Consider the following 27,834-nt stretch of genomic DNA (forward strand, 5'->3'; position numbering starts at 1 on the left):
TGGTGCATTTTGAGCACAACCAGACAATGCATGGATAGATGCATAGCCGGCGGATTCATGCTTACATGACCCTGGAACATACATACAAATGGCGTTATGGAATATTGCTAGTCATTCGATACCCGAGCATACGGGAAGAAGAAGAAGACATCTCTTATCTTACTCTACGCGCCTACATGCAGTGAGTGACCTTGCCAGTGATTAGAACCCTCCTTCGGGGACCTGCTTGAGCACGCAAGCCACGTCGTTGCCGCCCCCGTCGACGCCTGCGAACGACACGCGATTTCCCCACCAGTCCAGCTTCGCCGACGATTTGAACTGCACCGCGAAGAACATGACGATGCCGGACACGGCGACTGCCGAGGCAAAGGCGCTGGTCAGGACATACGCGTACCGTGCCCACCACCCGAGCATGCGCTTGCGAATGTACAGGTTGAAGAACCAGGATAGACAGAACGCCGGCCATAGATGCGTGAGGTTGTACGGCGAGAGGCTGAGCGGGCCGAAGAAGAGCACAGGCACGTGGACGTACCGCACCCAGCTGTTTGGGAACCGTCGCTGCAGGAAGAATACGGGAACAGGCAATATTGCTCCAACGAGGAATCCCCAGGTGAGAGAGTTGTAGATCTGGCCCCAGCCGAATATTCGCTTGGGGCCGATGGCGCCCATAATGACCGTAGCTGTGAAGTAGGAGTGTGCTCCTTTAATGGTATTGTGCGAGTTAGCACCATGGATAGCTCCTTTGCAGCAGAGCAGAACAAGCTCGGCTTAACCGTGTCAGGCAGGCAGAGGGGATGGACTCACCGGGACACGAAAACCTGTCTGGCTGGTCAATGGCGCAGACGTTGTCAATGTGCGTCAGCTGCCACTGATTCACGCCAATCGACACAAACGCTGCCAGTATCGTCGCCCAGATTTGGATCGCGAACGTCAATCGTGGTGGTATCTTGCAATAATGCGCCATCTTTAGGCCAGCGGTGAACTGGATGCTCTGCGCGCATGTGATGTACCCAAACGCCTTGAACATCATGTTGGCGATGGGCTTGCCGCTGAGAACAAAGCCCCCAATGAACTCGGCAATCACGTTGAGTGTCACCTCGACATTGGTCATAGCCAATATAATGCCTATGGGCACCTGAAGGCAAAAGCACAGCACCAGCGCGAATACTATACCCCAAACGGGCATCGACGTGTCCCAGAGCGTGCATGCGCAGCAGGCCATCGTGAAGGAGATGGCCAGGACGACCATGTACCACCAATGTGGCGTCTCCTTGTAGCTCGTCATGAGTCTGGTGTGTATATCCTTATCCGCCTCTCGAACAGGAACGCGGGAGCGAAAGAGGTTCTTGAGCGCACGCGTGAGCTCGACATGGTGATAGAGCCCGACGTGGACTAGGGCCGCCAGGTAAAGCGCAAAGTTGCACGCATACGTCACCGACGATGCCGCAGACAGATACGGCACGCTATACTCTTGGTACGCGGTCTCATCCAGCGTAAAGTCTGGGTTCAGGACCCGCGAAATGTTGTACGGCAGGCCGAAATTGTCGAAGACGTAGTTGCTGTTGATGGGCACGTAGGCCGAGTTGAACGCGTTCGACCAGTAAACTGGAATGATGGCCAGAATCACGGCGATAAATGCTCCTGCAAAGACATTGGCGGTGGAGAAGAAGGGCGTGACGATGGGGTCCAGAAGAGACGTCGCCCAGTTCCAGTCAAAGGTAGGAATTGGGTTGAGGCCCATGCCGCAGATCGAGCCGGTTACGATAGCCAGTGTGGCACTATCTGGCTTAATCCATGTCATCCAGTTGAAGATGGACATAGCGTTGAAGAGGTAATTTGGCACCCAGAAGTAGAGAAACATGCCGACAAAGGCGTACAGGAAGAAGCGGTTTCGCGAAAGCGTCCATCCAGACGACAGCTCCCTCGAGCCATCGTCATGATGCAGAGCCTTGTTGAGCGCAATCTGCGCCAGGCATCGGGGCCAGATCATCTCGGCCGGATATACCAGAACCCTTCGACTAACGCCTGCAGCGCCGTAGCCAATGAGTTGGGTCGAGAGGGCCATGAGGATCTGCCACCCCGCGCTGTCGGCGAGCTTTCTGTTGCCGAAGAACATGTCGAGCTTGAGCACTTGTATTATATACGTGACGTACGCAGTGCCATTATAGCCTCCGTACGCGACATTCGACATGATGGTGATGACCATGTGTTCCTTTTGGTTGAACGGGCCGGGGTTGAGGGAGAAGGAGAGCGGTCCGAGGGGGATGACTCCAGTAGGCAGCACCCTGGCCATGAAGACGCCGCACGGATACGATAGCAGCTGGGCCACGTACGACACGATGAATATGGTGGGATACCGCAGTGAGAAGAATTGATCGATACCGGTGCCGAGGATAGCGAACACGCTGCCTAGGAACCACGCACGGAACGTATTCACCGGCATCGATGGGTCATCCGTCGGATCGACCACCGCCCGAACTTCTGGGTAAGGAGAGTTTTTGGGTATGTGCGCTTTCTGCTCGTGAAACTCGGACACGAGGCCTGGGCAACCTCCATGTCAACATCGCTTCTGTTCTGCTTGATCAGGTTGGCGGCTCTCTGAAGAATGTCACCAGGGAAGATGTAGTCGTGGAGGTGCTCGTAATACATGCATCGTATCTTATCGACGATATTATAGCGCGCCTCGCCGTTGGCAATTGATTCGGTGTTCTCATTGTCGGGCCAAGCTCCCTTTATCTCAACTGCGGGAGAGCCGTCGTGCATAAACTGGGGCTTCTCGTTTGCAGCCATAGTGATGCTCCATGGATGGCTGGAGTAGGAACATGTAAGAAGAGCTGCAGTGCCTGAACTATTGCAGCAATTTCACATGGAACCTTGGACAGCGTCGCGTCTTATATGCCGTCTGCGATGGACGCCTCTCAACATCGAGCCTTGGAAACCCCGGGCAAGATGAACGCAAGGCCGGTCGTCGGCATACTCCGCACTGCTTCCATGCAGGTAGGAAGTCTAATAACGAACGGCCGAGACTTGAAGATTGAAACCAGCGACCGTTTCACTCACCGTTGTTGGTCTGTTGGCTGTGCCCAACGCCCACGAAGGGTTACATCCAATGGCGATCTCTGCAAGTAGCTTTTCGATACCGCGAACCATCTCTTTTTGTGCCATTCTGTGTTACGTTTCGTGCAGTCAGTGTGGTGGGGAGCTGTTGAAGCTATCGGCGGCAATGCTGCGGCACTTGGGCAAACGAGCTTCAGCGATCAGACGTAGACACAAGGTGAGCACAATCATTGGTCTTGCGATTGTAACCGGATTCACAATCGCTACATCTCTTTGCAATGGCTCACGCTTCTCTACGGGTGCAATATCTTTGCAATAAAGGGCAATAGAGGGTATTCCCTGGCAGTTCAGTTCAGTGTTGGTCACAGCTCCTGGAGCTGGTCAGCGGCCGTCGGCATCACTGCCTCCTATTGGCGTCCGTAGTAATGCACTACCACAACAATCTCTGGAGGCCTGTTCCCTGCACACCCGTCTGTATTCACGCCAAAGTCAATGTCGACCTTCCACAAACGGCAATATCGAGTATCTTGAACTGTCTTACATGCAGCAGGAAATTCACGTGTAACACGCACCGGGACCTGCTACGAATCTATTGTCTGTCTTTGCTGCGCACTGAGCATGGTATTTGGCGGTGTTGGGAGTGCCCTCCCTGCCCTCGTGCCCTTTGCACGTCAGGATGATCCAAAGCAATTGCTACAAGTGAGGGTACTGCGAAGTGCCAACCCTGCGTCGAGCCGATCGCATGTTGATGAGGACAAGCATGGACAAGATAGCATTTCTCAGCTACGAGCCATATTCCATAAGCGCCCGAAATTAAAATTATTACCCTTCGCAGGCTGCAGTAAGTGTTCAATCTGTGAGCCTGAATGCCGTTCCCAAACCATGACGCAGACCCACGTGTTTTCGTCGCACCATTATTTCTTTAGGTGAAGAGCTTCCTTGACCTTGTCAAAGGTCGACTCCTTGTGATGCGGGTGAGTCTCCTTCTTGGGTTGGTCACCGAGCTCCCCTGACGGCTTCTGGGTCTTGGCCTGTTCGTTCTCGTGCTCGTGCAGCTGCAGCGTCGGTGTCAGCGCCTGATCTCAATTGACACGGGGGTCCAGCATGCCCTCTCTTCCTCCACCTCGGCGTTGTGGATGAGATCGTGGCCCTCGATGGCCGCCTCGTCGGTGATTCCGCTCATGGTTGGTATTTGGACAGTGTAATTTGTAAACTTGTTGCGGTGTTCTGGCTTTTTCTAGGACAACGTGATGGCATCGGCACCGAGCGCACGCGACATCCTCTTTATAGCTCAGCTGGCACATTCACAGTGGCCGGCCCCGTCATCAGGTTCGGAAGCTGTGGGATGATGTCTTGCCCGCGTCATTCCTCAGCCACCGAGCAACACCATCGAATAAGAAGCTCGAGTACCCCGCCCGACAACACGGGATCATCCATCTTGCTCGCCACGGACAGTCTGCGGACTGTAAACGGCACGAGTATTTGCGTAGAGTTTACCGTGCGTGCCAGACGGTGTCTCCTGGTTCGAGCGACAGCTTCAGGCCAGTCGGCGGAAGCTCCACACGCCCATGTACGGCTCTCGATGAGTCCGGCGACGGCTCGAGGAGAAACGTTCGAGGTCGCGGACGCTTCGGGATGTGATTGACTACTTTCTCCCAGTCCCGTCAGCCACACCATGTGGCGATGGGTGACGGCGCCTGCCAGAGTGTCCGCTGTCGCGTGATGTGGCGAGCCCACCGGACGAACAGCTGGACCCTTGATCTACATGCTGAATTACCCGATCGAGAAGGCTGCGTATAAACAGTGTGTGGCAAAGGTACCTGGACTGATGCCAGCTCAGTGACGTTGTGTGGCGCTGGGTCATGATACATCTGGCAAGGCAGGGGCCGGTTCCGGCGCGCAGCAGGTCCCTCAAACACAACATGGAAGACTCGGCAACGCCAATACAGGTAGGTGATGGCGGTATCGCTCATCTCAAGATTTTATGAACCTTGTGTCGTCAACCGTGGGTACTGTACAGTGGTAACATGAAGTGCGTTCAGTTGTAGCCCGACGTGTTGACTTGACGCACTCGGCCGAGTGCCTTGTCGGATGATCCATGCTCTTCCGAACCGACAGAAGCGTAGCCCGTTACCAGGACAAGGCCCTCTAAACCCAGTATATGTGTATTATTACCAGAGGGAGCGGAAAAGGCTTGACAGCTGACTCGAAACCCTGCTCGCCAGTGTCTTCTCAGACGACGTAGTGAAGTCGCTGTTTCCCGTGTCACTGGACCTCCTGCGCTGCTGCTGCATCTCCTCCACGAACTTGGGCCACGTGTTTGTAAAGACAAGGTACTTTACGTGGCACTGAACGGCGTCGAATATACCGACGTGAAATCCTTGGGGGACCTCGCCTGTGTAGCTCACCAGGCTGCTGAGCGCCCTGCTCGTAGGCGCTGGGTCCATATCGAAAGGCGTCGCCGAGTCGTTTCGTCCTTCGCCACAGACAATTCTCGCCGCCTTCTCAAAAACATCTTGAAGGGGCTTTAGGTCTGCAGAGGACAAGTTGAGGGGAAACTCGGCGTCCCGAGGGCTGACAAAGTCGATATAAATTTCCAGTGCTCGGTTGTATGACTCGAGCCGGCTTTCTTGATCAAAGGCGTTTGTGTGAGATGCTTGCCAAACGGCCAGCGTCGTCAGGAAGGCAATGTTTTCTCCGGAAAAGTCGCACAGCGCAGAGAACTCCTGCAGGGGTCCCGGGTTCTCGCTCAGGACGTGGTCCAGCGCGGCCATGGTCAGCAAGCGATCCCCAAGCTTCTCGTCGAGATAGTCAAGGGACTGGCCCTTTTCAACCAGGCTGACGGATGACGTCTTCTGCCACTCTGCTGAGGTGGAAGAGCGCAGGGTGGTGGTCTGCGATCCGGTTTCCCATCTGCTGTTTGTGTCCTTGGCTTTTTTACTGAGGATACGGAGTCGGATGACTTGGAAGACCGGTACAAAGACGGTGAAGATCTCAAACATGAAGATTGACAGGTGAATCCTGTCTTGTCAGTAGCCGCTCGCGGCGAAGGACTTTTGTCAGACTCACCATTGGCTGGGCGTAAAATATGGGTTGACCTTTCTGAATGCAGGCACGTAGGATGCGATGAGGAACATGGGCGTCGCATGAAGGCTATCATTGTCAGTAATGCTGAAGTGAATGAGAACGATGCGGTGGCATACTTTGAGAGGCAGCAGCCGATGGTTTGCGTCCGCCATCCCATGGTGTCACGAATATTCCATGCCCTCCAGATAAGGATAGGTGCCACCTGTAGGCGTCAGTTGTGATCAAGATCGACATTTTCTCGAGGTACGTACGATCCACGTCCAGATGACCTGCCACAGGACCGAAGGCCACCACTCCCACCCACGGCCGAGGTCTTCGAGTTGCTCAGGGATCGTGGCGCCTTTCAGCTCGGTGCCTGGAATGCCATACGTAGGGTGGTACTTTTTGCAAGCCAGCCACATGCCGACGGTGAGGAGAACCTATCATCGTCCATGTTAGTTTGGTACTTCAGAGCTAAAGCTACTCCCAAGCATACCTGTAAGACCATGCCGAAGCCGATGAGTATCATGACCCTCCTCGTGTAGCGCATATTTCTCAGACGGCAAAGCCATGACGACTTGGCGCCATCGCAACCCGCTCGAAACCTGAGCTCAGGGTGCGTGAACTGCTTCTGCAGCTTGGCGATGTGAAGGAAACGTGTGTTGGAAGCATGGAAGAGGGCAATCCCCAGCGGGAACCATATGCCCATGAAGAAGTACTGGATGTCGTACGCGAGAATAGTTGGGATCGTCCTGCCAATGGGATACGTGATCTGCGCAAGAATCCAGTACGCATGAAGGAATGTAATGGCAGTGAACGACAGCGGCAGACCGCGAATCTTGAGAACAGGATGGTGGCGGTTGAACCAGCAAAAGGCCATGCCCGAGAAGACGAGCGTCGTCCATATGCAGGCATAGCAGATGAAGAAGATGCCAATCCGGTCCCAAGCGGCCGGGCTGGTAGGGAGCGTGTACAAGGAGACGGGCGCCGCGTCCATGTTGACGGTGACAAGCTGTCAATGCCTTGGCTTCATTCCACCTTTTCTTTCGCAGGCCAGGGCCATTGTGAGCGAGGGAACACGAGGGTCTTTTATCCACCTTGACCAGCTGGCTGCCAACAACGACTGCGCATGGTACTAGAGAGAGAGGGGACCCAGAGATTGCACGTTTCACGGCGGCTCTTTCTTTTCATTTCTTGCTTTTCGTCTCGGGTGGCGATCAGTGCCGTTGGTGGTTGTAGTACCAGAGAACCAATCAACTAGCCTAGCGACCGTCCCCCGAGGTCCGAGCACACTTAGAGTTGGGGTGTCAAAATCCCAAGCCTTTTGGCGCTTGCAGTAGTTGACGGCGGAACGGCTTCGGGAGTGAGAAGGTGGGCTAACGGCTGGGAGGGGAAGGCTTGGGGCTGGGAAACCGTGGTTGTGGCAACAGATGCCGCTGCCCCTGTGTGCCTGAGAGCGGGTGACGGCTGGAGCTTCGTCGACACAAGCAAGGACAAGGTCTGGCTGCTCCTCTCCCTAGTGTCGTGGCATTGGCATTAGCGTCACGCCCCGTCCCCATCAAGCTTCAGTACTCGGGAACTGGTTGGCAGCATCTGGATCAAAGGGCAGTCGTCTTTGCTTGACCTAGGGCCCGGCCACCGTGAAACCCCTCTCGCCAGTACATTGCACGAAGCAATGGAACAAGTCACGTCAGCAACCATAGTGTGATAAAGACTTGAACGACTAACGAAAGGTAGCGTGGGCCTGGCCTCTTCGACCCATCAGATGCATTTCCCGTCCCCAAGTCCTCGTTACACGTACATTTTACCAGCAATCTATGACCGGTGGCCCTCCCGTAACCTCAATTTTAACGCTACATCCCGGAGTCCGTCCCAAGACTCCCAACATGCCACACTAGACACTCAGAATTTGCGTTATCCGCGGCTTGAGATTGAGAAACAACTTACACACCCTGTGGTGCATCGTCGTGACTGCACGTGCGAGAGGTCGTAATCAAGGACGCCTGCTTGTTCGACAACATGCATCGTTTGGTAGTGGCATCTCTGTGTACCGGGGATGCACTATCGGCAGTCAGCAATAGACTTCTCTTGAAGCAATTGGCTGCGGCAGAATACCCTTTTACCAAGAATCGACGCATTGTGAATCCAGCACTGAAGCTGTTTCTGCTCCCGCTCAGTCATGTTGATCGCGTTCACATCTTTATCTTCCACCAGCTGCTGGGTCACAGGCTGGGCCCAGATGGCGTGTGCCAAACACAACAACAGAAAGGGTTGCCAGACCATGGTCAAACACAGCGAGAGCCAGGGCACCCAAGCCTGTCAATTGCTCTTTTTGGCCAAGGCCTCCAAAACTCTCAGTTTAAGTTGGATCGCAAGCGGTATGCAGCGTAGAGAGCACACCTCCCGGCCGTACTGGCGACTGCAAACACACAGGAACCGAAATTCGACCGGACCTTTCATATACTCATCATCGTTCAAGCTACGCCTGTCAGCGATGGTTGTGCTTTCAGCGACCAGAGGGCATGCAATGGTCAAAGAATAGCATCGGTCGATTACGCGGCTCACGAATCAGGCGAAACGAGCCTTGCGCCTCGGGAGGCCACTCTCAGAGGTCGGGCAATCGTGCCTCGCACATGTTCGCCTGCAGAGTTCCCCCTCAGTCCTGACATCCGCATCCAGCTTGTTACCAAACGAGTGTGGAGTGCTTTGACAGGCAAGTGGCGGGTCCGTGAAGATCCGCACGTTGGGGGCGTGGGAAGAAGCAACGACCGGCCAACCGCTGTCCGCTCCTGGAGTAGTCGAGTCCGATATTTTTCGCAAGTGATGTTGCACCTCGCCAGAGCTCAGGGCGTCTGCCGCCCTTATATGCTGCGCTGGTCTCATCACCCCTGACACAGCGCTCGGACTTGACGAGATTGCGCAGACTTCGCCCGGTCGTCGTGGCCCTTGAGCATGGCGGGCGCACAGGAGCGTACGGGACATGTCTCGCGAGAGGCGCCATCCCTCGCACCGGGCTCCCGGGTGGGCGGGCGGCAGTCTGGTCGGGTACGGGCCGATGACAAGTGCCGCTCAACAACATGAAACGCGTAGACACAGGATCGCAGCGCCCCGAAGTCATCGTGTTCCGGCGCAGCGACGCAGCCACGACGCTGGCAATATATCGGCCTTGTACAAGAAAGCAAACAAGCAAATACGCATTCGCCACGCTGCCAAATCCTGGCCCACGCGGTCCGGTTCCTTTGGTTCCAAACGCCGACCCCTGGTCAGAGAGAGCTGCGGCGCATGCCGCCCACATGGCGCGGTGATCAACAGCGCCAGAGGAGTGGCCGCCCCCTGACCTGCAAGACGTCAACTGTCTTGCCCGCCTGGATGGAATTTTGCGACGGCAGATCGCTCTGGGACTGTGCGATGCGACTGTTGCACACAAGAGGTTGATGTGCCCCCGCTGCTGCGATGAGGCCGTCGTGGTGATCTTCGGGCGCCCGGCGTCGGGAGCTGCGCAGCATCGACGCCGGTCGGTCACAGGCTCCTTACACAGCTCGTACGGCCGACCAACATGGCATTACAGGCTGCGGGCGGCAATGCGCGGCAATCCTTCGAGCGTGGCATGACATGGCGCAGGTCCCCCTTCCGCTGGTTCGTCTCTTGGCTGCATCGTCCCGGCCTTGGGTCGCGATGGGGTCACGCAGCGTTGGCTCTGAGCCGAAGCTGCGGATCGGTCACCTCTCATGTCTTATCCCAAGGATCTCTGCCAGGCCGATGCATCACGGAATCGGCGCCGCCCGTGACCGGCAAGCCGGAGCGCCGAGACAGGGACCCGAGCGCCGATAATTTTGGAGTCGGAAGAAGCCTGTCGGGGTCGAGTAGATTTAAATGACGGTGGCCAACATGAAAGGCAAGAGTCGGGAGATCAACCTGTCTCTCGGTGTCCCAGGGGTTGCCCTTCGCCCATTGTTCTGTGTCTCACGCTGACTGGAAGGCGACCCAATCGGATGGGACCAGCGTTGCACAGCGGTGTCTTTGATTGAGTGGTAAGCCGGCAATGTGGCGCGTGAGAGCAAGTTCAACTTCGCATCACACGTTGGAGCGTCGTCGCCAGCTCCTTGGTGTCGAGTACGATATGCCGTGGTTGCTGTTGGGCCATCTGCCCGTGCGGCCCAGTAGCGATCACCACGCAGTGCTGGTACCGTGCGTGGTGACTTCAGCACAGCGGCACACATCACAGACCCATGCCGCCTGGAGCTCGTTGCCACAGTTGACACGCTGCCTACCCGTCGATGGACCTTGCAGTTGGCAGGCTCTCCCGGCTCCATGACGACGGCGCCTGATCCCCGCTCCCTCCCCGCAAAGCCATCAGGTGGTCCCACTGAGAACCATGTGCCATCGGCTTGGTGGAGCTGTCACGGTGCCAGTGGCGGTTTCCGGGGGTGGTGCACCAAGTAACGAGCTGCGAGCCAGCCAATCTCGGCCGATAACAGGCAAGATGCGTCTCAAGCCGAATTACGCGCTGATCTCACGATAGATGCACCTCACGTCGTTGACAGGCCTCTCTTGATGCTTCGTTAACGATGGCCGGTTGCGGTTTCCTGTCATATTTAGAGAGTGCTTGGACAATATGGCGCAGGTTGTCATGCTAAACGAGAAGGAACCCCCGCGTCGGGCTTTTAACTTTTACCTCGGCTCGTGGAGACTGACCTGACCTGACCTGCCTGCACTCTGCAGTTGCATCCCCAGCAACTGCGCTGTCACAGGGCCTGCCAGGATGACCATCCTAGAACGGCAACTACGACTACGGCGGGATTGAGCAGCGAAATGGCCGACGGGCTTTGGCGTTTCAACGTAGCACATGAGCCCATCTCTTAATAACGGCTCCTATAACGCAGGGCTCTGCATCTTGCGCAACTCCCCCTAACCCATCGATCGCGCCTTCACCCCATCCCCCCACAGTGCCTTTGAGCCGGCATCAATACCGACGTCGAACCAAGGCGGAGACTTGCACGCGCCAAGGCCTAGCAGTATTCACGAGCGTAGCGATCGCACAGGCCGCCATCGCCATGACATCAAAAGAGCCCGTCATCATCGTGGGCGCCGGCCTCGCCGGGCTCGTCGCCGCGTTCGAGCTGCAGGAGAGAAACGTGCCGGTCATCTTCGTCGATCAGGAGAACGAGAACAACCTGGGCGGGCAGGCCTTTTGGTCGCTCGGGGGCATTTTCTGCGTCGACTCGGCCGAGCAGCGGCGCATGGGCATCAAGGACTCGCGCGAGCAGGCCTGGCGCGACTGGCAGGGCTCGGCCGCTTTTGACCGCGACGACGAGGATGTCTGGCCGCGCCGCTGGGCGCGCGCCTTTGTCGACTTTGCGACGGACGAGATGGAGAGCTATGTCAAGGCGCGCGGCATGGGCTTCATGGCCAACGTCGGCTGGGCTGAGCGCGGCGACGGCACCGCCACCGGCCATGGCAACTCGGTGCCGAGATTCCACCTGACTTGGGGCACCGGACCGGAGGTCGTCCGGGTCTTCGCCGAGCCGGTCAAGAAGGCGGCTGAGAAGGGCCTCGTGCAGTTCCAGTGGCGGCATGTCGTGGACGAGGTCATCATCGATGAGTCGTCGGGCCGCGCCGTCGGCGTTAGGGGCCGCATCCTCGAGCCGGACGATTCAGCACGAGGCGTAAAGTCGTCCCGCGTCGAGGTCGATCGCTTTGAGCTGCGCGGCGCCGCCGTGCTCGTCTCGTCGGGCGGCATCGGCGGCAACGTGGAGGCCGTCAAGGCTGCCTGGCCGGTCGATAAGCTGGGCCCGAAGGTGCCTGAGCACTTTGTTATCGGTGTTCCTGCACACGTTGACGGCCGCATGATTGGCATCGCGGAGACGGCGGGCGCGCACGTCATCAATCGCGACCGCATGTGGCACTACACTGAGGGCCTCCAGAACTGGAATCCCATCTGGCCCGGCCACGGTATTCGAGTCCTGCCCGCGCCCTCGTCGCTGTGGCTCGATGCCACTGGCAAGCGCCTGCCTCCATTCCTGTTCCCGGGCACTGACACGCGCGGCACGCTCAAGTACATCTGCAGCACCGGATACGACTACACGTGGTTCATCCTCGACCAGGCCATAATCGCGCGCGAGTTCGCCCTCTCCGGCTCCGAGCAGAACCCCGACATCACTGGCAAGAGCATCTGGCTGCTCCTGACACGGATCTTCGGCTCCAAGGGCACCGTTCCCGTCCAGAATTTCCAGAAGCACGGCAAAGACTTTGTCGTCCGCGACACGCTGGAGGAGCTGGTCGAGGGCATGAACAAGCTCGCCGCCGAGCGCAAAGGCCCAGCCCTCGAGCTGGCCCAGATCCGGGACGTGGTCGAGGCGCGCGACGCGCAGATGAACAACACTTACTCCAAGGATGCTCAGGCCATGCTCATCAACAACGCGCGGTCGTACTGGCCCGACAAGCTCAGCCGCGTCGCCAAGCCCCATCGCCTCCTCGACAAGGGCAACGGGCCGCTCATCGCCGTGCGCATGAACCTGCTGACGCGCAAGTCGCTGGGTGGCATCGAGACGAATCTCAGCAGCAACGTTATGCGCGCGGACGGCACGCCCTTCCCGGGTCTGTATGCCGCGGGCGAGGCGGCTGGCTTTGGCGGCGGAGGTGTCCACGGGTACAACTCCCTGGAGGGAACGTTCTTGGGAGGTTGCATCTTTTCAGGGCGTGCGGCAGGAAGAGGAATCGCCGACGAAGTGTCCAAGGCATAGACCCTACAGGCAAAACTTGTCGTGCGATTCGAGTGATGTGATCGGGCGAGTCCTACCCTATAGCATGCGTGTAAATAATTGTCCCTAGTAAACTTCGGAAGGCCTGATGTTCAAAATCGCCACCAGTCTTCCCATCCCCTCAATGGATGCAGTGTATTGCCTCATTTCACAAGAGTTCTATGGCGTTGTGAATATATGTAGTCGGCCTCGGACGAGTGGTGGGAAGTTGGTTCACTTCATTTGGAGTCAGCCTCAGGGCTCCCCTAGGACCCAAGGCATGGCATCCGTCCGACCACCAGGACTAAGTCTGCACAAAACTGGCCATTGGCAGCAACTTTGGTACGATGCCGTATTCTCTCTCAATTACTGAGGGATACATAGAGCCTGCATGCCCCTTTCCGAGTGAGATGGGCGCGTCGACGGACAACCGATTGATGCCTCATGGTCACGGCTTACCACCAGGAATATGGTTTTGCTCAACTGTTCAACAAAATGTCACGATACAAAATGCCACAATGCCTTCCATATGATCGTACTAGCAAGCCTAACCCAGCGCCGCCATTCGAGAGATCCTGATGCTGAAAACCAGTGAGGATCACGTGCATGACCGAAGGTGGTCTGGTCGCGGTCAACCTCAACTGCCGGCGTAGCAGGCGCGGCGGTACAACCCAATTTGGGTACAGCGCACACTCATCCTACGCAAACACACGAAAGCCGCCCTCAGGCCAGGTTAATGGAAAGAATTGTGTCGTATAGAAGCTAAGCTCTACCTCTGATGACCTGAGCCCTTGTACTTTGTTGCCGTTGCTCATTCATAATGTACAGATGTTGATGTCAAAAGAGAGTGCCAAATGTCCATGCCTAGTAAAATTTGGTGTGAGGACCGGCGAGAAGAGAACCGTTTCGCGTATCCGAGCCTTATGACCCATGTCTACCAGCAGAAGACGGAGCGGATCAGCACGCCGTCCGGAAGGTCCTCCTGAATGCCCCAGTGCTGGTACTTGTGGCCGCCGCAGCCGCGCTCACTGGGAAGAGTTAGCTCTAATACTGTTAATACCCTGGTTTCCTCCGTGGGGACTTACGAGTAAAAGTCGCAGATGTGGCCTCCAGTGTTGAGAGAGTGGACGGTGCACTCGTTCACCCGGTCTGCAGGCGGGAACGGGTCAGTGGATTGTGTGATCGCTCACGCCTAGGAGGAAGACTTACAGCAGGTGTCAATCGGGACAAACGTGTCGTCGCAGTTCTGGAGGTTGGCCTCCTCGCAGAGAGAGAGCTTGGCCGTGATCCTCCGGCGAGAGTTCATGTTCTCGGAGACACCAGCGGGGCCGGCGGCGGTCGAGGCCACAAAAGCAGCGAGAACAGCGAGGGACGCGAAGACCTTCATTTTGAGGAATGGCGGTGATGGAATTTGTAAGTGTAAGTGGATGAGTTTTGGAGTGAGTGTTTGTCAGGCTTGTCTGAGTCTTGAGAGATGCTGAGTGCTGTTCGATGAGTTGATCCAGCGGACGACATCGGGTTTATATACACAAAGATCCCCCTTTTCCCAGCACCTCAAATGCCGTGATCAAGCTCAATCGCAGCAACTTACAACATCTCCCTTGCTACTCCATCACAGAGTTGTGACGTTGTGATGCTCGGAGCCGCCAAGCGCGAATGTTGCTTTTTCGGCCCCTCGCCCGGCTCCGAGCTCCGCAACTCCGCAAGCACCCATTGGGATCAGCACCAAACGCGCATATCGTCTTCCTTTTGCTCGTATGTCCAGCTGCGGTGAGGAGGAGTCGCTTTTGCTGTCATCGCCCTCGGGTTGCGTTCTCCCGGCGCGCGCGCGGCCGTTCATTATGCCAGCCTCCATTCGGTTGCCAATTATAGAGCCGTCCGCCTATCTTCAACCGCCAGTTGTCTTTACTCCGCGTGGGTCTCGGTTCCCCGTAAAATGATTGAAAGACAACATGGCAGCGTGCGCGTGAGGAGGTAGTTTATAAAAAGGTCTGTCTCAGTTCGACAGACGAGAAAGTCCGCAACTTTGACCGTTCGTCTGGTCGCGGGAGAGCCTTGGCACATGGCATTGCTGCTTAAGCGACGTGGGGACATGTCAAAGCATACCTCTAAGCGAGCGACATTGACTTAGATGCGCGTATGTAGCTTCGGCGGCTCTCTAAGCGACCCGGCGGCCCGTCGACGGACAAAGCACTTACACCGGGTCCATCACTCAACTTCAACACGGAAGATGCGCATCCGGATGCACAACTCTCCCTTAAGTCAATCATGACATGGGGGCCTTTGACGCATACGGCCAGCGACGGTGCTTTGCTCACTCATCATTCGCCCAACACTTGTCGCCATCGCGTGCCTGCATAGATGTCATCGAGCCGCAGTGCGGAAACGCACATCTCAACCACTCGGATTCAGCGTCATGCGCCTTGCCCTTGCAGCCGCGGGGCCGAACCCTGTGAGCGGAGGGAGCAAAACCGTGGACGTGTTGTGACGCATCATTTCCAACTACCCAAAGCGGCCCAGAGCGGCCGACTCCGATCTTGACCAAGGGTTCGGTCGAGTAGGCATTACGGCCGAAACTACGTGAATGTGTTCAAGGCCCTTACCCTAGCTTGCAGCCATTAATGGAATCTCTGACTGAGACCTTGCCGCAATTGTGTTCTCATCGGGACCGTGACAGAACCGGCACACCCGGCTCCGATGGCCCGCGATACGACCGAGTCCGAATCGGCATTTTCGGTATCGGCAAACGGCGGGCCAGAGCGACCAAAAGCGCAGCGATGACGAATTTCCCGACTACGTTCATGATCCCTCAACTCAACTCAGAGCTACTCAAAGCTCATCATTGCAATCTCATTCCAATGAGCTAGTCTCAGGTCGTTGTCCTGTCATGGATGCGCCAGTACAGCGGCGCCGCCGCCGACCGGCCGTGTAAGTCCCAACAGTCTGGCGATTGCATGGGGTGCCCGCGCGGTCCTTCGACGCAGATCACACTGACTGCCCTCGCAGGTCATGCACCCTGTGCCGGCAGCGCAAGATACGTTGCAACAAAGAGACGCCATGCAGCAACTGCGTCCGCTCCAAGACTGGGTCATGTGTCTACAATAACCCCGAAACGCCGCTGCCTCGCCGCAGCCATGTCACCCCCCGCCCAGCTCCACGGAACCATGTGGCGAGCTCCTCCACGAGTGCCGGCAGCTCCAGTATAGGCATCGCCAACTCGGCGCCGACAAACGACGTGGATGAGACAACAAGCGCGTCGTCCGTGGCGTGCGATTCAGGCATAGGCGGCAAGTCTGCCGCGAGACAGAGGCCACAGCCTCCAGTCGAGGGGCCAAAGAGCACGATCCAGACGACATCAACGCACATCGGCGGCACGTTCCACATAGAGGCCGACGACCGCGTGGCCAACAAGTCTCGCGGGTCTAGTCGCAACATCATCCACAAGACGCGAGTCTTCGGCCAGAGCCACTGGGTCAACGGCGTCTCGATGGTGAGCGCACTCATCCATGCGACATGACGCGCGCCCTCGCTTTCCTCCAAGTCAAGCTGACAACCGAAGTCTAGGTCCTGCAGATTCCACCGGTTCTGGAGTTATACCTGCGGCAAGACACAATGGACATATCGTCCAAGCTCCAGAGATGCAAAGCTCTGGCCAGAATGATCAAGGCGTACCGCACACCGGCGTGGCCAAGGCCGCCGACGGCAGAGCTGCCGGCCAAGGAGGTGGCTGACGAGCTCATCGACTGCTACTTGCGCACTTCGGAACGCGTGTACCGTGTCATACACATCCCGAGCTTCAGGCGAGACTACGACGGTCTATGGACGCCGGGTGAGACGCGCAGCACGGCGTTCATCGTCCAGCTCAAACTCATCCTCGCCATCGGAGCAACGACCTACGATGAGGCCTTCTCCCTACGGGAGTTGGCCATGCAGTGGGTTTATGAGGCCCAGACGTGGCTATCAGAGCCCGGACTCAAGTCGCAACTGAGCATCAGAGCCCTACAGACCAGCGTGCTGCTCCTCCTCGCGCGGGAAAGCACCGGCGTAGGCGAGACTCTAGTCTGGACGGCGGCCGGGTCCTTGCTCCGAACCGCCATTTACATGGGCCTGCACCGCGACCCTGCGAAGCTCCCTGGCGTGTCACCCTTTGACGCGGAGATGCGCCGCCGGTTGTGGAACACGATTCTCGAGCTCGAGCTGCAGTCGAGCATGGCCTCGGGCGGCCCTCCTCTGCTATCGCTACTGGACTTTGACACGCGGCCGCCGGCCAACATGGACGACGAGCAGCTCGAGGCCGAGGAGCCTGTTGCGCAGCCAGACGACGAGCTGACGCAAACATCATTGGCGATTGCGCTGCGCAGGACCTTTGCGGCACGCCTGGTGGTCCTCAAGTTTCTCAACGACGCGAGCTCGCCGGGCACCTACACTGAGGCTCTACGGCTCGACGCCGAGCTCCGGGATGTATACAAGCCCCTACGCCGCACACTACGTGGGTACGACTTAGACAATGCCTCGCCGAATGTGAGCTTTGAGAGCAGATACATAGACATCCTTCTGCTCCGCTACCTCTCGGCCATACACACGCCATTCTTCGGCCCCTCGCTGCACGATGCCGCCGAGTACGCCTTTTCACGGCGTATGGTAATCGATTCTGCTCTCAAGATCTGGTCTGCCGCGTGTCTTTCCGAGACGACTGCGGCCACACGCTCTACGAGCCAGGCAGCGCCATCGCCAGGCGGCCAAGACATGGCGCGGTTCGTGACAAACGGGTCAGGCTTCTTCCGCACGACCGTCTTCCAAGCCGGCACCCTCGCGGCACTGGAGCTGCGCGCCCAGCTGCAGGAGGACGCGCCGGGGCCGACCCTCGTGCGCAGCGACCTGCTCGCCGCGCTGCGCGAGTGCAAGGCCTGGAGCCTGCGGTGCATCGAGGTGGGCGAGACGAATATCAAGGGGTACCTGGTGGTGAGCCTCCTCGCCGCGCAGGTGAACTGCTACCTCGCGACGGGAGACGAAGCCGTCGCAGAGTGTGATGTTCCGATGCGGCTCGTGGAGGCGGCGGCGGAGATCGAGGACGAGTGCCTCGCCCTGCTGGAGGCGATGGTGGCGCCGGGCGAGGCGGCGGCGCATGGCGGGTGCGGTGTGCACGACGCCTCGTCGTCGGCGACGCCGTCGATGGATCTGATGAGCGAGTGGGACTCTTTGGTGAGTGCGTTCAGGGGGGCCGTCGTCAGATGGGCTGGCGCGTGAGATGCGGACATAATTCGCGAGCTGACCTGGACGTGTGCGTGTAGATGACGGACGATCCGCTCCTGGGGAGTAACAGCGGCTTTCAGTTTGGCTGGAGTGTGTGAGCCTGGCGATCGCTCGTCACCGCCAAACCTACCCCAGCGTCGCCAGCGTGATGACGGCAACATCTCATGGCTGCAGTCGAACCAGCGAGAGGGAACCCATGAGTCCACGGCCGCGACTGTTTGCTTCATCGTGCCGATGTAGCATCACGGCTCCTCAATACCTTCACAGCTGAGCACCTCCTGCTCGCGTGAGCACTTCAGGGGTACTAATCCCCAACCCTGCTCTCACTCACGAAAGCTTCCCACGCCGTCGGGAGGCAATCTGCAGCACTCCCGCAGCTCCTACGTGCTGTGCCGCACGCGCCCCTGAGGCGGACCCGACACATGCATGGAGGTAGCCAGCACCAAGCGCCATCCCACCGCTGCGTGGAATCCAAATCCAGCTTCCCGCGCGGCTCCTCCCCCCCTGCGGCTCCCGGGGGCCACCACCACGAGCTTATTACACATCCCGTCTGCGGTTCCCGCACGCGCGCGCGTTGAGGGGGCGCAAACTGGCAGGGGGTGGTGTAAAAAGGGGGAGGGGATACTACCGCCAGCCCAGCCCAGCAGCCTCTCGCCAACGCCGCAGCCACGCTCCCGAGCCCGGGTAAAGGTTAAATAAGAGCTTGCAGGTTTGGCTCAGTGCCAGCCGGGGAAGTGGACGGGAAGCGGTGAGGTGAGACGGCGCATCGCGGGGGTAAGAAACGAGGCTACGGAGCTGAGTCCACATCTGAGGCGCCGTACGATGCGTCGTCCTGCACTGTAAGACGAGGCTCAGATGAGGCGGATCCCAGAGCTGCGGAAGCGGTTTGTACGATATAGATAGCAAACAGACTTGACTTATTCGGGGGTTTGTGCTGACGGGGAGGTTCGCCTCGCTAAGCGCATTGTCATGCCATCTCCTCAGCCGCGATCTGAGGTGCAGACAGAAAGCGAGAGCATGGTCGCCGGAGTCGCCGACTTGAGTCGACCTTCGTCATCGCCGAGGACTGGACGGGAGCTGTGATGAGGATATTCCTTCAGCCCGTTTCACCAACTCCCGTGCCGCACCCGCAATTTTGGCCTGCCTGAAGGATTGAATGGAGCATTGTCATGCCCACAGATTACACACATACACAAGCGTAGACCGGCTCGCTTGCGTAAATGCGAAACCGCATGCTCGGTCGGTCGGTCGCTGGGCCACGTGCTTGGAGTGCTCCTTATGTTGTATACCCGGTATATTTTATGCAGAAAAATGAGGCGCTCAGCCTCGGCCGTTCCCGTAGAGTGAGGATTTATCTTCGAATCCTCCTGATGCTGCTCCTCATCCTCGGTCCGAGAGCACGCAACGCAACGCAGTCACTTTCAACCTCGCCTGCAGCCGAGCCACTCACATTGAACGCAGCTCCCAAGCACGCGCTCGCTCCACGAGCAGCACCCAAAGACGAACAAGTCCAAAAAACGCCACTACCATTGCTGACGCCCGCCCGACCAAATTCCCACAATCAGCCATTTGATTCCAACACACAACCCGGTCGCCGCCCCTCCCCTGCCCCCGTTCCCGAGCTAGCGGGGCCTGGCCCTCTGGTCAGCGAGCAAACCCCCTTCTGCCCCCTCCCCCCCCCCCCCCCCGGCAAGCCCCGAAGTCGAGAGCAGGGGTTGGGGGGGGCGTCCGCTGTTTTTCATCTACCGAGCGCCAAGGCCTGGAGCCAATCGCCCGCCGCTGCTGGCGGATTTCCCACTAGTAGGGGTTCCTTGAGTGAGAGAAAAAGCTTGTCTGTCGCTGCCCCTGGCTGGTAGGGCGAGGCGCTGCAAGGATGGGGAGGGCAGCGCGTGCGTTTCCCTGTTCAGGGCTAGTTTTGCGCGTTGGGGGGGGGGATGGATTGGGGAGGCGATTCTCTGGACTTGGGACCTGCTACCTTGGGCGAGGAGGCCCCCCTGGCGGACCAAACAAGAACAGCAAACATCGACACGCCGCACACGAGATGCTGAATTGGCAATGTTCATGCTAGCCGTCACCTGCCGTCACAGGGCAGACGCCCGCCGAGCTGGCCTGAACCGATGTGGCGGCAGCGCTTTCGGAGCTGGGTGTTGGTGCAGGGTAGCTGAGACTGCCGCGGCGCCAAACTGCGAAGCGAAACGAAACTCAGCGTTCGAGCTGCGCATCAGCCAGCCCTCTATCAAGAGCCTGGGGCCCGGGGGGCAAGTTCCGGGATGGCACACCAGCCAAGGCGTCATCAGTCGCCCAGATGAACACTTGTTAGACTTGCATGTCTGCATGTACCGGTACTTGCATCATCTTCAAACAACGTCCAGCCCGGCATTGTGGTGCCCCCGGGCCAATTGCAGGACTGACAAGGCCATGCCATGTCATGTCATGTCAGACACACCCGGCCATGGCCGCCGCCCTTGGCGTGAGCGGTGTTTGACCAAGCGAGCGATGCGGACGCCTGTCAGTGCGGCGGGCATGTCGCGTGGTGCACATACAGGATTCCAGCACCGCCAACAGCCAGCAATGCTGAACAGAAAAGCGAGCAAAGCGAGGCCAAGCCGCGCCGGTACGCATGCCGACTTGGCGCATCGCATCAGCCCGGCGCCAAGGTTTCGGCACACAAAAGCGAGCAACTCGTCATCGCTCGCAAACCGACGCCATGCCACGTCAGCCAACACCACGCGCGCGCGCGGCGGTGGTGCAAATGTATTACCGGCCATGACCTCAGTGATTGGATCTTTACGCCGACCAAGCAACATGGTGCTTTGTGAAATGTAGATGCCCCGTGCCCAAAACGCCGTGCTTACATGCCATATATCTGAAAACAAAAGACTTGCATCGCATCACGACGTAGTCCCCCGCCCTGGTATCCTCTTCAGGTCGTTGAACCACACGTACCGGCTCAGGACCATGTACAGGTGCCGGTCCCACGAGTATTGGCTGTCGTGGCTCGCAAAGGCGCCGCGCGTGCGCTGGTACCGGTGCCACGTGTTGGCGACGAGCGCCTTGGTGCTGTACTTGGGGTCGGCCGTCGCCGACGGGAAGCAGGCGGCCGCGACGATGCGCCAGGTAAAAGACAGCGCCGTCAGCGGCAGGTCCAGCAGGACGGTGTACTTGCGCAGCACGCCGGTGGTGACGAGCTTGTAAGCGGGCGGCGCCTTGCCATCGTTGACGACGTACTCGCTGCGGAGGGTAAGGTCAGCACGGGATAAAAATAGTTGGACCCACGACGACAGGCTGGGCATACCTCACGGCCGCGCTCACGGCGCGGTGGTTGATGTGTCCGGACACGCCACCCTCGTCAAATGTGATGATCTGGGGTCGTCAGCAGCGAGCACGGGGCGAGGTGCAGACCGGCAACGGGGAGGGGGGCCGTACGGCGTCAATGTCCCACTTGTGGACATAATCCTTGAGGATCGGCTGGATAATCGACGTGTCCCACCAGACCTTGGGGTTGTCCTGCAGGTCCGGGTGGTCGAGGGCCTCGCAGCGCGTCGCGTCGATGCCAAGAGCCTGGCAGGACCCCTTGAGCTCCTGCTTGCGCTTCTCGCCGATGCCGTAGTTGTTTCCTGATGAGACGCTTGCGTCAGCGGACAAGCCAACAGATGAGTATCGCTCCTAGTGCAGCAGAATAACGCTGGCCGCGCGTCAACGCGCAAGCGCGCTGCGCAGGTCGGTCGAAGACCGAGCAGCAACCCAGCGCGCGAAACACGGTAGCGACGCAGACCAGGATTGGGGGGTTGGTTTCCGCGCAGGCAGGGCAAACAAAGCACAACGTACCCGTGGACATGACCAGCAAAGAGCCCTTGACGGCGTGGTTCCGGTCGAGGACGCCGAGGACGCTCGGGGCGAAGAAGAGGCACTCGTCGTCGGGGTGGGCGGTGACGAGCAGCAGGTTCTTGGCGCGCAGCAGCTCGGGCGGCAGTAGGCGGGCGTCGCCGCCGAGCAGGTAGGCGAGGACGAGCTGCAGGAGGAGCGGGACGAGGACGACGACGAGGCCGACGCGGACGAGGGCGCGGCGGCGGCTGCGCGTGGCCACGAGCCAGCGGCAGGGGCGGAGGAGGTCGGGCGACTTCATGCTCGTGGGCTCTCTGCGCTGGACTGCGATGCGCGTCGACTCGGCCAGGGGAGCAGGAGGGCAGCCCCGAATTGACGCCTCGATTCGGTTCGAGTCGACTCGGGTTTCCGGTTCGTCGAGGTTAAGTGACGATGACGACGGACGGACGGACGGCCGGGCCGGAGTGGACGGACCGAGCCAGAGACGCGACACAGAAGGACGCAGGTTCGGTGACTCGGTATGGTCCGCGTACGTACGCAGTACGAAGTGTACGAGACGGGCGGGCGACGCGACGGAACGAAGCGAGCGGGTGAAAGTCCGAGCGGCCGTCAATGCAATGCCAAGATGGGGGGGGGGCGGCGAGTTGACAGCTGGGACAGCTGTGCTCTGGAATAAGGGCACCCTTCCTTGGGCAGGGCAGCTCGGACTCCGGAATGCCGAAGAGGCTAATGGACAGAAGAATGCGCCTCAAAGCTTGATTTCGCAACCAGCCCGCGTGTGCCAGATGCAGCAGTTGCGGCGAGCGAGTGAGCGGGCGAGGCAGAGGGCAGGCCCCGAGGAGAAACCGCCAGCGGACTCGTCAGCGGTGGGCGGTAGGTGGTGGATGGTGGGTGCAGGCGGTGCTCCAGTGAGGTGGTGGTGGTTGTGGCGGATCCCCCACTGTGGGCTGGAGATGACGCCAATTTCACTGGACGGACGAGCGGCCAGGTCCCCTTTTTTTCCCTTCCAAGGTTGTCTTGGGTGGGGGATGGAAGGCGGTACAGAAGGCTGGAAAGTGCCCGGCGTGCAACAGTGGAGGGAAATTGGATGGGAGCCAGTGGAGGGCCCGCTGTTGCAGTGGTGTGCGCAGCAGCGCAGCAGCACAGCAGCAGCACAGCAGCGCAGCACAGCGCCCACCTAGCGTAGTGCCCGCAGTGCAGGCAGTCGCGTGTGCGTGCCCATGCCCACTCGCGGTGCACCAGCATGTCTCTCCATCCATGTGGGCGGCATCGAGCAACTGACTGGCTGGCTCCCATTCCCATGCCCATGCCCACATCCACGCATCCCGGTCCGCCTCTCGGGCGTCGCCCCGTCTCTCGCTGGCCAGATCTGCATGGGTGCGTGGGTGATGCCCATGTCCAGTCCAGCCCTGTGGGGGTACCGGGGACCACTGACGACCAGGGGAATCGCATCGGCGATACAAGTCACGGATACCTGCCCGCTGCGTCACCCCTGCGGCTGCTTGATGGCGCGCCCACCCGGCTAGCGTCTGCCGGGGGGGGCGGTGTCACTCCAGAGCGCCTGGCGCAGTCTCGGCCCTCGCCCGGGAGCTGGAACATGGAAGCTGGTCTGGTCGGGAGCTGGTGCTCCTGCCCAGGGCAGGTGCGTTTCCTGCGATGCCCGGGCGGCGACTCAGGTGCAGTTAGGTGGGCAGTTGCTTCCTGCCTGCCTGCCTGCCTAGGTGGGTGCTTCACGGCGGGCGGCAGCCCCAGCCCCAGCTCCCGTCCAGCCCAGCCCGGGCAGCCCGGCAGCAACTGGAAACACCTCAGCACCAGGAGCCGCCCTGCTGGCTTCCATGAGGTGCCCGGGGGACTGCCCCAGGCCCCTCACCCTCAATCAACGCAAGGCCCAGGGCCCAGACGTCCAGTGAAGCACTCCCCGGCCCACTTCTCTCGGGCCGCGCGAGCCCACTAATTCCTGGTAGTGCTTCGCGCCGAACCCATCGAACCACTGGTACAAAACGCCCCTCGTAGTAGCACGCGGGCAGGTGTGCCCTCGCAATCTGGGGCGGGCTGGCTGGCCAGGCTTGCAGTTCCAGTCCCGTCTTGCTCACCCCCAACGGACTGTGGCCGAAGGCTGCGAGCCCGACCCCGGGGGCTGTGCCAAAAAGTCTGCTCGCTGTCTTGGTGATGCCGAGTTGCCGTGCTGGGGCTTGCTGATCGGCGCGGACGCGGAGTTCAGCTGCCCGCAGCGAAGCAGACTGCGAGCGAGGTGAGTGAGTGAGTGAGGGTATGGGAGGGAGGATGATGGATGGATGGACGGGCGAAGCGGTGGTCGGAGGTTCGGCACATTTGCGTGCACACGGCATCCATCCATCTTTCGTTATTCTTAGCCCTTTTGGTGGTGATGGGCGACGAACGGGCGTCCTCCTGCCCGGCGGTGGCACGTAGTGGAAACACCAACAACCTGGAACAGCCGCCTACCCAGAGCCCGCCCCGGGGGAGGGTTGTCCGGGGCCAACAGCTTGACACGGAAGCCCGTGACAGTGACAAAGGCAGCTCATCTGTGACAGGCCAGGCACGGCGTGGGGAAAAAGGTCGTGCGGGTACAGGTACCAAGTTGCTGTACTCCGTACTGCACGAGTAATACTCGCAGGTATTAGTCGTCGGCCATGCCTTGGATGAGCCCTGCCCGCGCCCGCCCCTTTGATGCCCATTCCATACCTAGGTACGAGTAGGTCCCTCGTGTGCTCGTCTCGCTCGCACGCACTCGCACGGCCGCCCTGCTTTTTGGGGCGTCGCGTGGCGCCCAACTCGAGGCAAGCCACCGGAGCCAGAACCAGAGCCAGAGCCAGAGCCTGAGCCAGAACCCGAGCCAGACGACGAGCCCGTTACATGACGGTGACGGATGTACTGCTACTTGGAGTCTCCCGTGGAGGACCTGTGAACTGTGAACCGGACTCGCCAAGATGGAGAGCACATGACGGGGACCCGAAAGGCTGCCCCAGCAGCAGGGCTGAGTGAGTGAGTGAGTGCGTGAGTGAGTACCCGGCTTGGCCTGGCCTGCGCCTGCGCCTGGCTCGCAAATTAACACCAGGCGCTGCCGCCGGATGTGGCACTTTTCGGGGACTGCACGCAAGTAACTCTGGTATAGCCTCACCCGCCAATATGGAGCACGCACGCATGTACTTTCGTAGCACTACCTCACCTCTCCTCTCCTCCGACAATGGAAAACGGGTCCCCTTTTCCTTTCCACTGCCTTGCCCTCCACCACTGGGCAGCACCCCCCGTCATGCCGTTCCCCCGAGCCACAGCCGCGTCCCTCGCCCACACCCCCGAAAGGGGATCTTGCCGTGCCTTGCCTTGCCTGGTGGCCTCGCCTTGGCCTCGTCTCGCCTCGCTTCCCATCTCAGTGTGGTAAGAGTACGTGCCGTGCCTGGGGTCCATCCCGCGTCTCTCTCTCACACACATTCTCTCTCGCTTGCTCTCGCATCGGGACTGTGCGAGGTACCGTCTACGACCTGACCCCCAACAACCGACCCTGACTTCTTCTTCCTCTTCTTCTTCTTCATCACGACACTCACACACGCCCGTGCCCCCCCCAGTCGACTTGCGTGTGTCAGTCAACACCACCCGCTGCGCCTTGCAGGGCTCCCCGTCGTCTGTCCGTCCGCCGCACACATACCCACACACGACCACGACCCTCCCGCACCCTGCCAGCCAGCCAGCCTGCCAGCCTACCTGACCGCGGTCCTCCTCCTCGTTCCTTTTCTTTCTTCCCGCACCTCATCTCAATCTTCATCACCGCACCCCCAATCTTCACTTCTTGAACCCATTGTGCATCACGACCGCTCCTCCTCCTCCTCCTTCCCCCTCCTTTGGGCCGTTTCGTGTCTCGCCTTGCCGCGTGCGTGCCTGGAACCCTCCCCCGGGCCCGGCTGCGAGCGAGCGTTCTTCTCGTCTCGTCTCCTTTGACCACACCCTCCGTTTGTCTTGCCCAGTGTGCGACTCGAAACACCACCGCCGCCGCCACTGCCGACGCCCAACAGACGCTCGCCCTCCCTTTTTTTTTTTATCGTGTTGTACAGTCATTCTCCGGCACGGGACCCGCCTCTCCTATCTCTGCTCTCTCTCTCTCATTCTCCTCTCTTCTGCTCTCGGCTCCATCCTGTCCTCGACAACACAACCTCTTCGACGGCCACCGCGCCGCCGCCGCCGTCGTAGCAGCACCACCTTTACCTCCTGCAGCAGCAGCAGCCGCAAGAGCAAGAGCAACAGCGGCAGCAGCAGCAGCATCACCTCTACCAACAGCAGCAGCAGCAGCAGCAGCAGCACCAGCGACAGCCCAGCATGATCAAACCTCCGTTCCGATCACAACACGGCGGGTCCGCGCGGCGGACGCGCATCGTCGCGTGGGCGACGCTGCTCGTGCTGCTCGGCCTCGCGTGGCTGTTCCGGCACGTGCTGTACACGTCGTGGACGCTCGTGTCGCTGCCCGTCAACTGGCGTGACGGGGCCGAGGACTTTGTGCTGTCCAAGGCGCACGACGACTTCGACATCACGTTTGTCGACTACGACAAGCACCAGCTGTCGGCGGCGCCGCACCCGGACGTGGTGCCGCCGATCCTGCACCACATCGCGCTGGGCAAGCGGCACTGGCGCGACGGGTGGCAGGAGACGGTGCAGAGCTGCATCGACATGCACCCGGGGTGGGAGGCGCGCATGTGGACGGACGAGACGGCGTCGGCGTTTGTGGCGGAGCGGTTCCCGGAGCTGCTCGACATGTGGAACGCCTACCCGTACCCGGTCGAGCGCGTCGACGCGCTGCGGTACATGGTGCTGTACGAGTTTGGCGGCGTGATCCTCGACATGGACCTCAAGTGCAAGCGGGCGCTGGGCCCGCTGCGGCGGTTCGACTTCGTCGCGCCCGAGGCGCAGCCCGTGGGCTTCAGCATCGGCTTCATGATGGCGGCGCGGCGCAACGACTTTGTGGGCGCCATTGTGCGCAACCTGACGACGTACAACCGGCAGTGGCTGGGGCTGCCGTACCCGAGCGTCATGTTCAGCACGGGCTGCCACTACGCGAGCGTCATTCACCTGGGCCAGGCGAACCGCACCAACCTCAAGATCCTGCCGGGGCCGATGCACAGCCTGAGCGGGCGCGTGACGACGCCGCTCTTCGACCACCTGGGCAGCTCGTCGTGGCACTCGTACGACGCGCGCCTCATCATCACGCTCGGCCACGGCACCAACCTGCTCTTCTTTGTGGGCGTCGGCATCGCCCTCGCCCTGTTTTGGCGCAGGCGCACCATCTTGCGGCGGTTATGACATGGGTAGAAGCAGGAAGCAGGACAGCGATGAGATGGATTCGGAGGCTCGGCCGGGCGCCGGGTGCTGCGACGCGGACGAAACGGGCGAAGAAGCGAAAGCGAAGCACAAACACACACAACACACACACACACACAAACACGATGGCTTAATATAATATAATGATGATCTCTTCTTCTGCTTCTTCTTTCACTTGAGATGGGCGGCTGTTGCGGGCACGTGCTGCTGCTGTCTGAGGTCGTGGGATCAATCGCGCGGGTGTTGTCGTCGAGTCGCGGCGGCCGTCCATCCATCAATCGGGCTCACTCACGACGTGCGCGAACGAAGCTCACTTACACCACCGCCGGCCGATTGAATTTTTTTTGGGTAGTCGTCCGTCTCACACTACCGCAGTCGCAGCCGCAGTCGCATTCGCGCGTGCTGGCTGGGCCTTGCAGAGAGATCGGCCGCCAAGACGGCCTCCAACCGAGCGCGCCAAGAAGCTTGTCTGCGCTGGCACTGGCAGTCCTGGCCGTCCTGGCACTGGCACGACACCACCTGCTGCTGCGGCCACACCAATGGAACCCACCCCGACCTCACCTCATCC

The 27,834-nt window shown here is 59.6% G+C and overlaps 8 protein-coding genes across 8 annotated transcripts; 3 read left to right on the forward strand and 5 right to left on the reverse strand.

Annotated features, from left to right (window-relative positions):
• Positions 1-201: 201 nt before the first annotated feature.
• PLICBS_003967 (uncharacterized protein) lies at positions 202-2,790 on the reverse strand (the record flags this gene model as incomplete). Its single annotated transcript, XM_065600355.1, has 3 exons — positions 202-701; positions 805-2,527; positions 2,551-2,790. The coding sequence occupies 3 exons, from the start codon at positions 2,788-2,790 to the stop codon at positions 202-204; spliced, it is 2,463 nt and encodes an 820-aa protein (XP_065456427.1).
• Positions 2,791-3,971: 1,181 nt separating this feature from the next.
• PLICBS_003968 (uncharacterized protein) lies at positions 3,972-4,240 on the reverse strand (the record flags this gene model as incomplete). The annotated part of the gene is made up of 2 exons (XM_065600356.1): positions 3,972-4,112; positions 4,181-4,240. 2 exons carry the CDS (start codon positions 4,238-4,240, stop codon positions 3,972-3,974), a joined length of 201 nt encoding a protein of 66 aa, XP_065456428.1.
• A 988-nt stretch (positions 4,241-5,228) lies between these two features.
• On the reverse strand, positions 5,229-7,120 carry PLICBS_003969 (uncharacterized protein; the record flags this gene model as incomplete). Its single annotated transcript, XM_018326820.2, has 5 exons — positions 5,229-6,078; positions 6,127-6,210; positions 6,261-6,346; positions 6,396-6,563; positions 6,620-7,120. 5 exons carry the CDS (start codon positions 7,118-7,120, stop codon positions 5,229-5,231), a joined length of 1,689 nt encoding a protein of 562 aa, XP_018175140.2.
• Positions 7,121-11,177: 4,057 nt separating this feature from the next.
• PLICBS_003970 (uncharacterized protein) lies at positions 11,178-12,866 on the forward strand (the record flags this gene model as incomplete). The annotated part of the gene is made up of 1 exon (XM_018326819.2): positions 11,178-12,866. One exon carries the CDS (start codon positions 11,178-11,180, stop codon positions 12,864-12,866), a length of 1,689 nt encoding a protein of 562 aa, XP_018175139.2.
• Positions 12,867-13,797: 931 nt separating this feature from the next.
• Positions 13,798-14,250, reverse strand: PLICBS_003971 (uncharacterized protein; the record flags this gene model as incomplete). Its single annotated transcript, XM_065600357.1, has 3 exons — positions 13,798-13,891; positions 13,949-14,012; positions 14,073-14,250. 3 exons carry the CDS (start codon positions 14,248-14,250, stop codon positions 13,798-13,800), a joined length of 336 nt encoding a protein of 111 aa, XP_065456429.1.
• A 1,500-nt stretch (positions 14,251-15,750) lies between these two features.
• Positions 15,751-18,214, forward strand: PLICBS_003972 (uncharacterized protein; the record flags this gene model as incomplete). Its single annotated transcript, XM_018326817.2, has 4 exons — positions 15,751-15,791; positions 15,870-16,353; positions 16,428-18,065; positions 18,155-18,214. The coding sequence occupies 4 exons, from the start codon at positions 15,751-15,753 to the stop codon at positions 18,212-18,214; spliced, it is 2,223 nt and encodes a 740-aa protein (XP_018175137.2).
• A 2,793-nt stretch (positions 18,215-21,007) lies between these two features.
• On the reverse strand, positions 21,008-22,242 carry PLICBS_003973 (uncharacterized protein; the record flags this gene model as incomplete). The annotated part of the gene is made up of 4 exons (XM_018326816.2): positions 21,008-21,347; positions 21,412-21,479; positions 21,543-21,733; positions 21,945-22,242. The coding sequence occupies 4 exons, from the start codon at positions 22,240-22,242 to the stop codon at positions 21,008-21,010; spliced, it is 897 nt and encodes a 298-aa protein (XP_018175136.1).
• A 4,028-nt stretch (positions 22,243-26,270) lies between these two features.
• PLICBS_003974 (uncharacterized protein) lies at positions 26,271-27,248 on the forward strand (the record flags this gene model as incomplete). Its single annotated transcript, XM_018326815.1, has 1 exon — positions 26,271-27,248. The coding sequence occupies one exon, from the start codon at positions 26,271-26,273 to the stop codon at positions 27,246-27,248; it is 978 nt and encodes a 325-aa protein (XP_018175135.1).
• Between the last annotated feature and the right edge of the window lie 586 nt (positions 27,249-27,834).

This window comes from Purpureocillium lilacinum, assembly GCF_023168085.1.
Source record: "Purpureocillium lilacinum CBS 284.36 DNA, scaffold_3, whole genome shotgun sequence".
In the NCBI taxonomy this organism is placed as follows: domain Eukaryota; kingdom Fungi; phylum Ascomycota; class Sordariomycetes; order Hypocreales; family Ophiocordycipitaceae; genus Purpureocillium; species Purpureocillium lilacinum.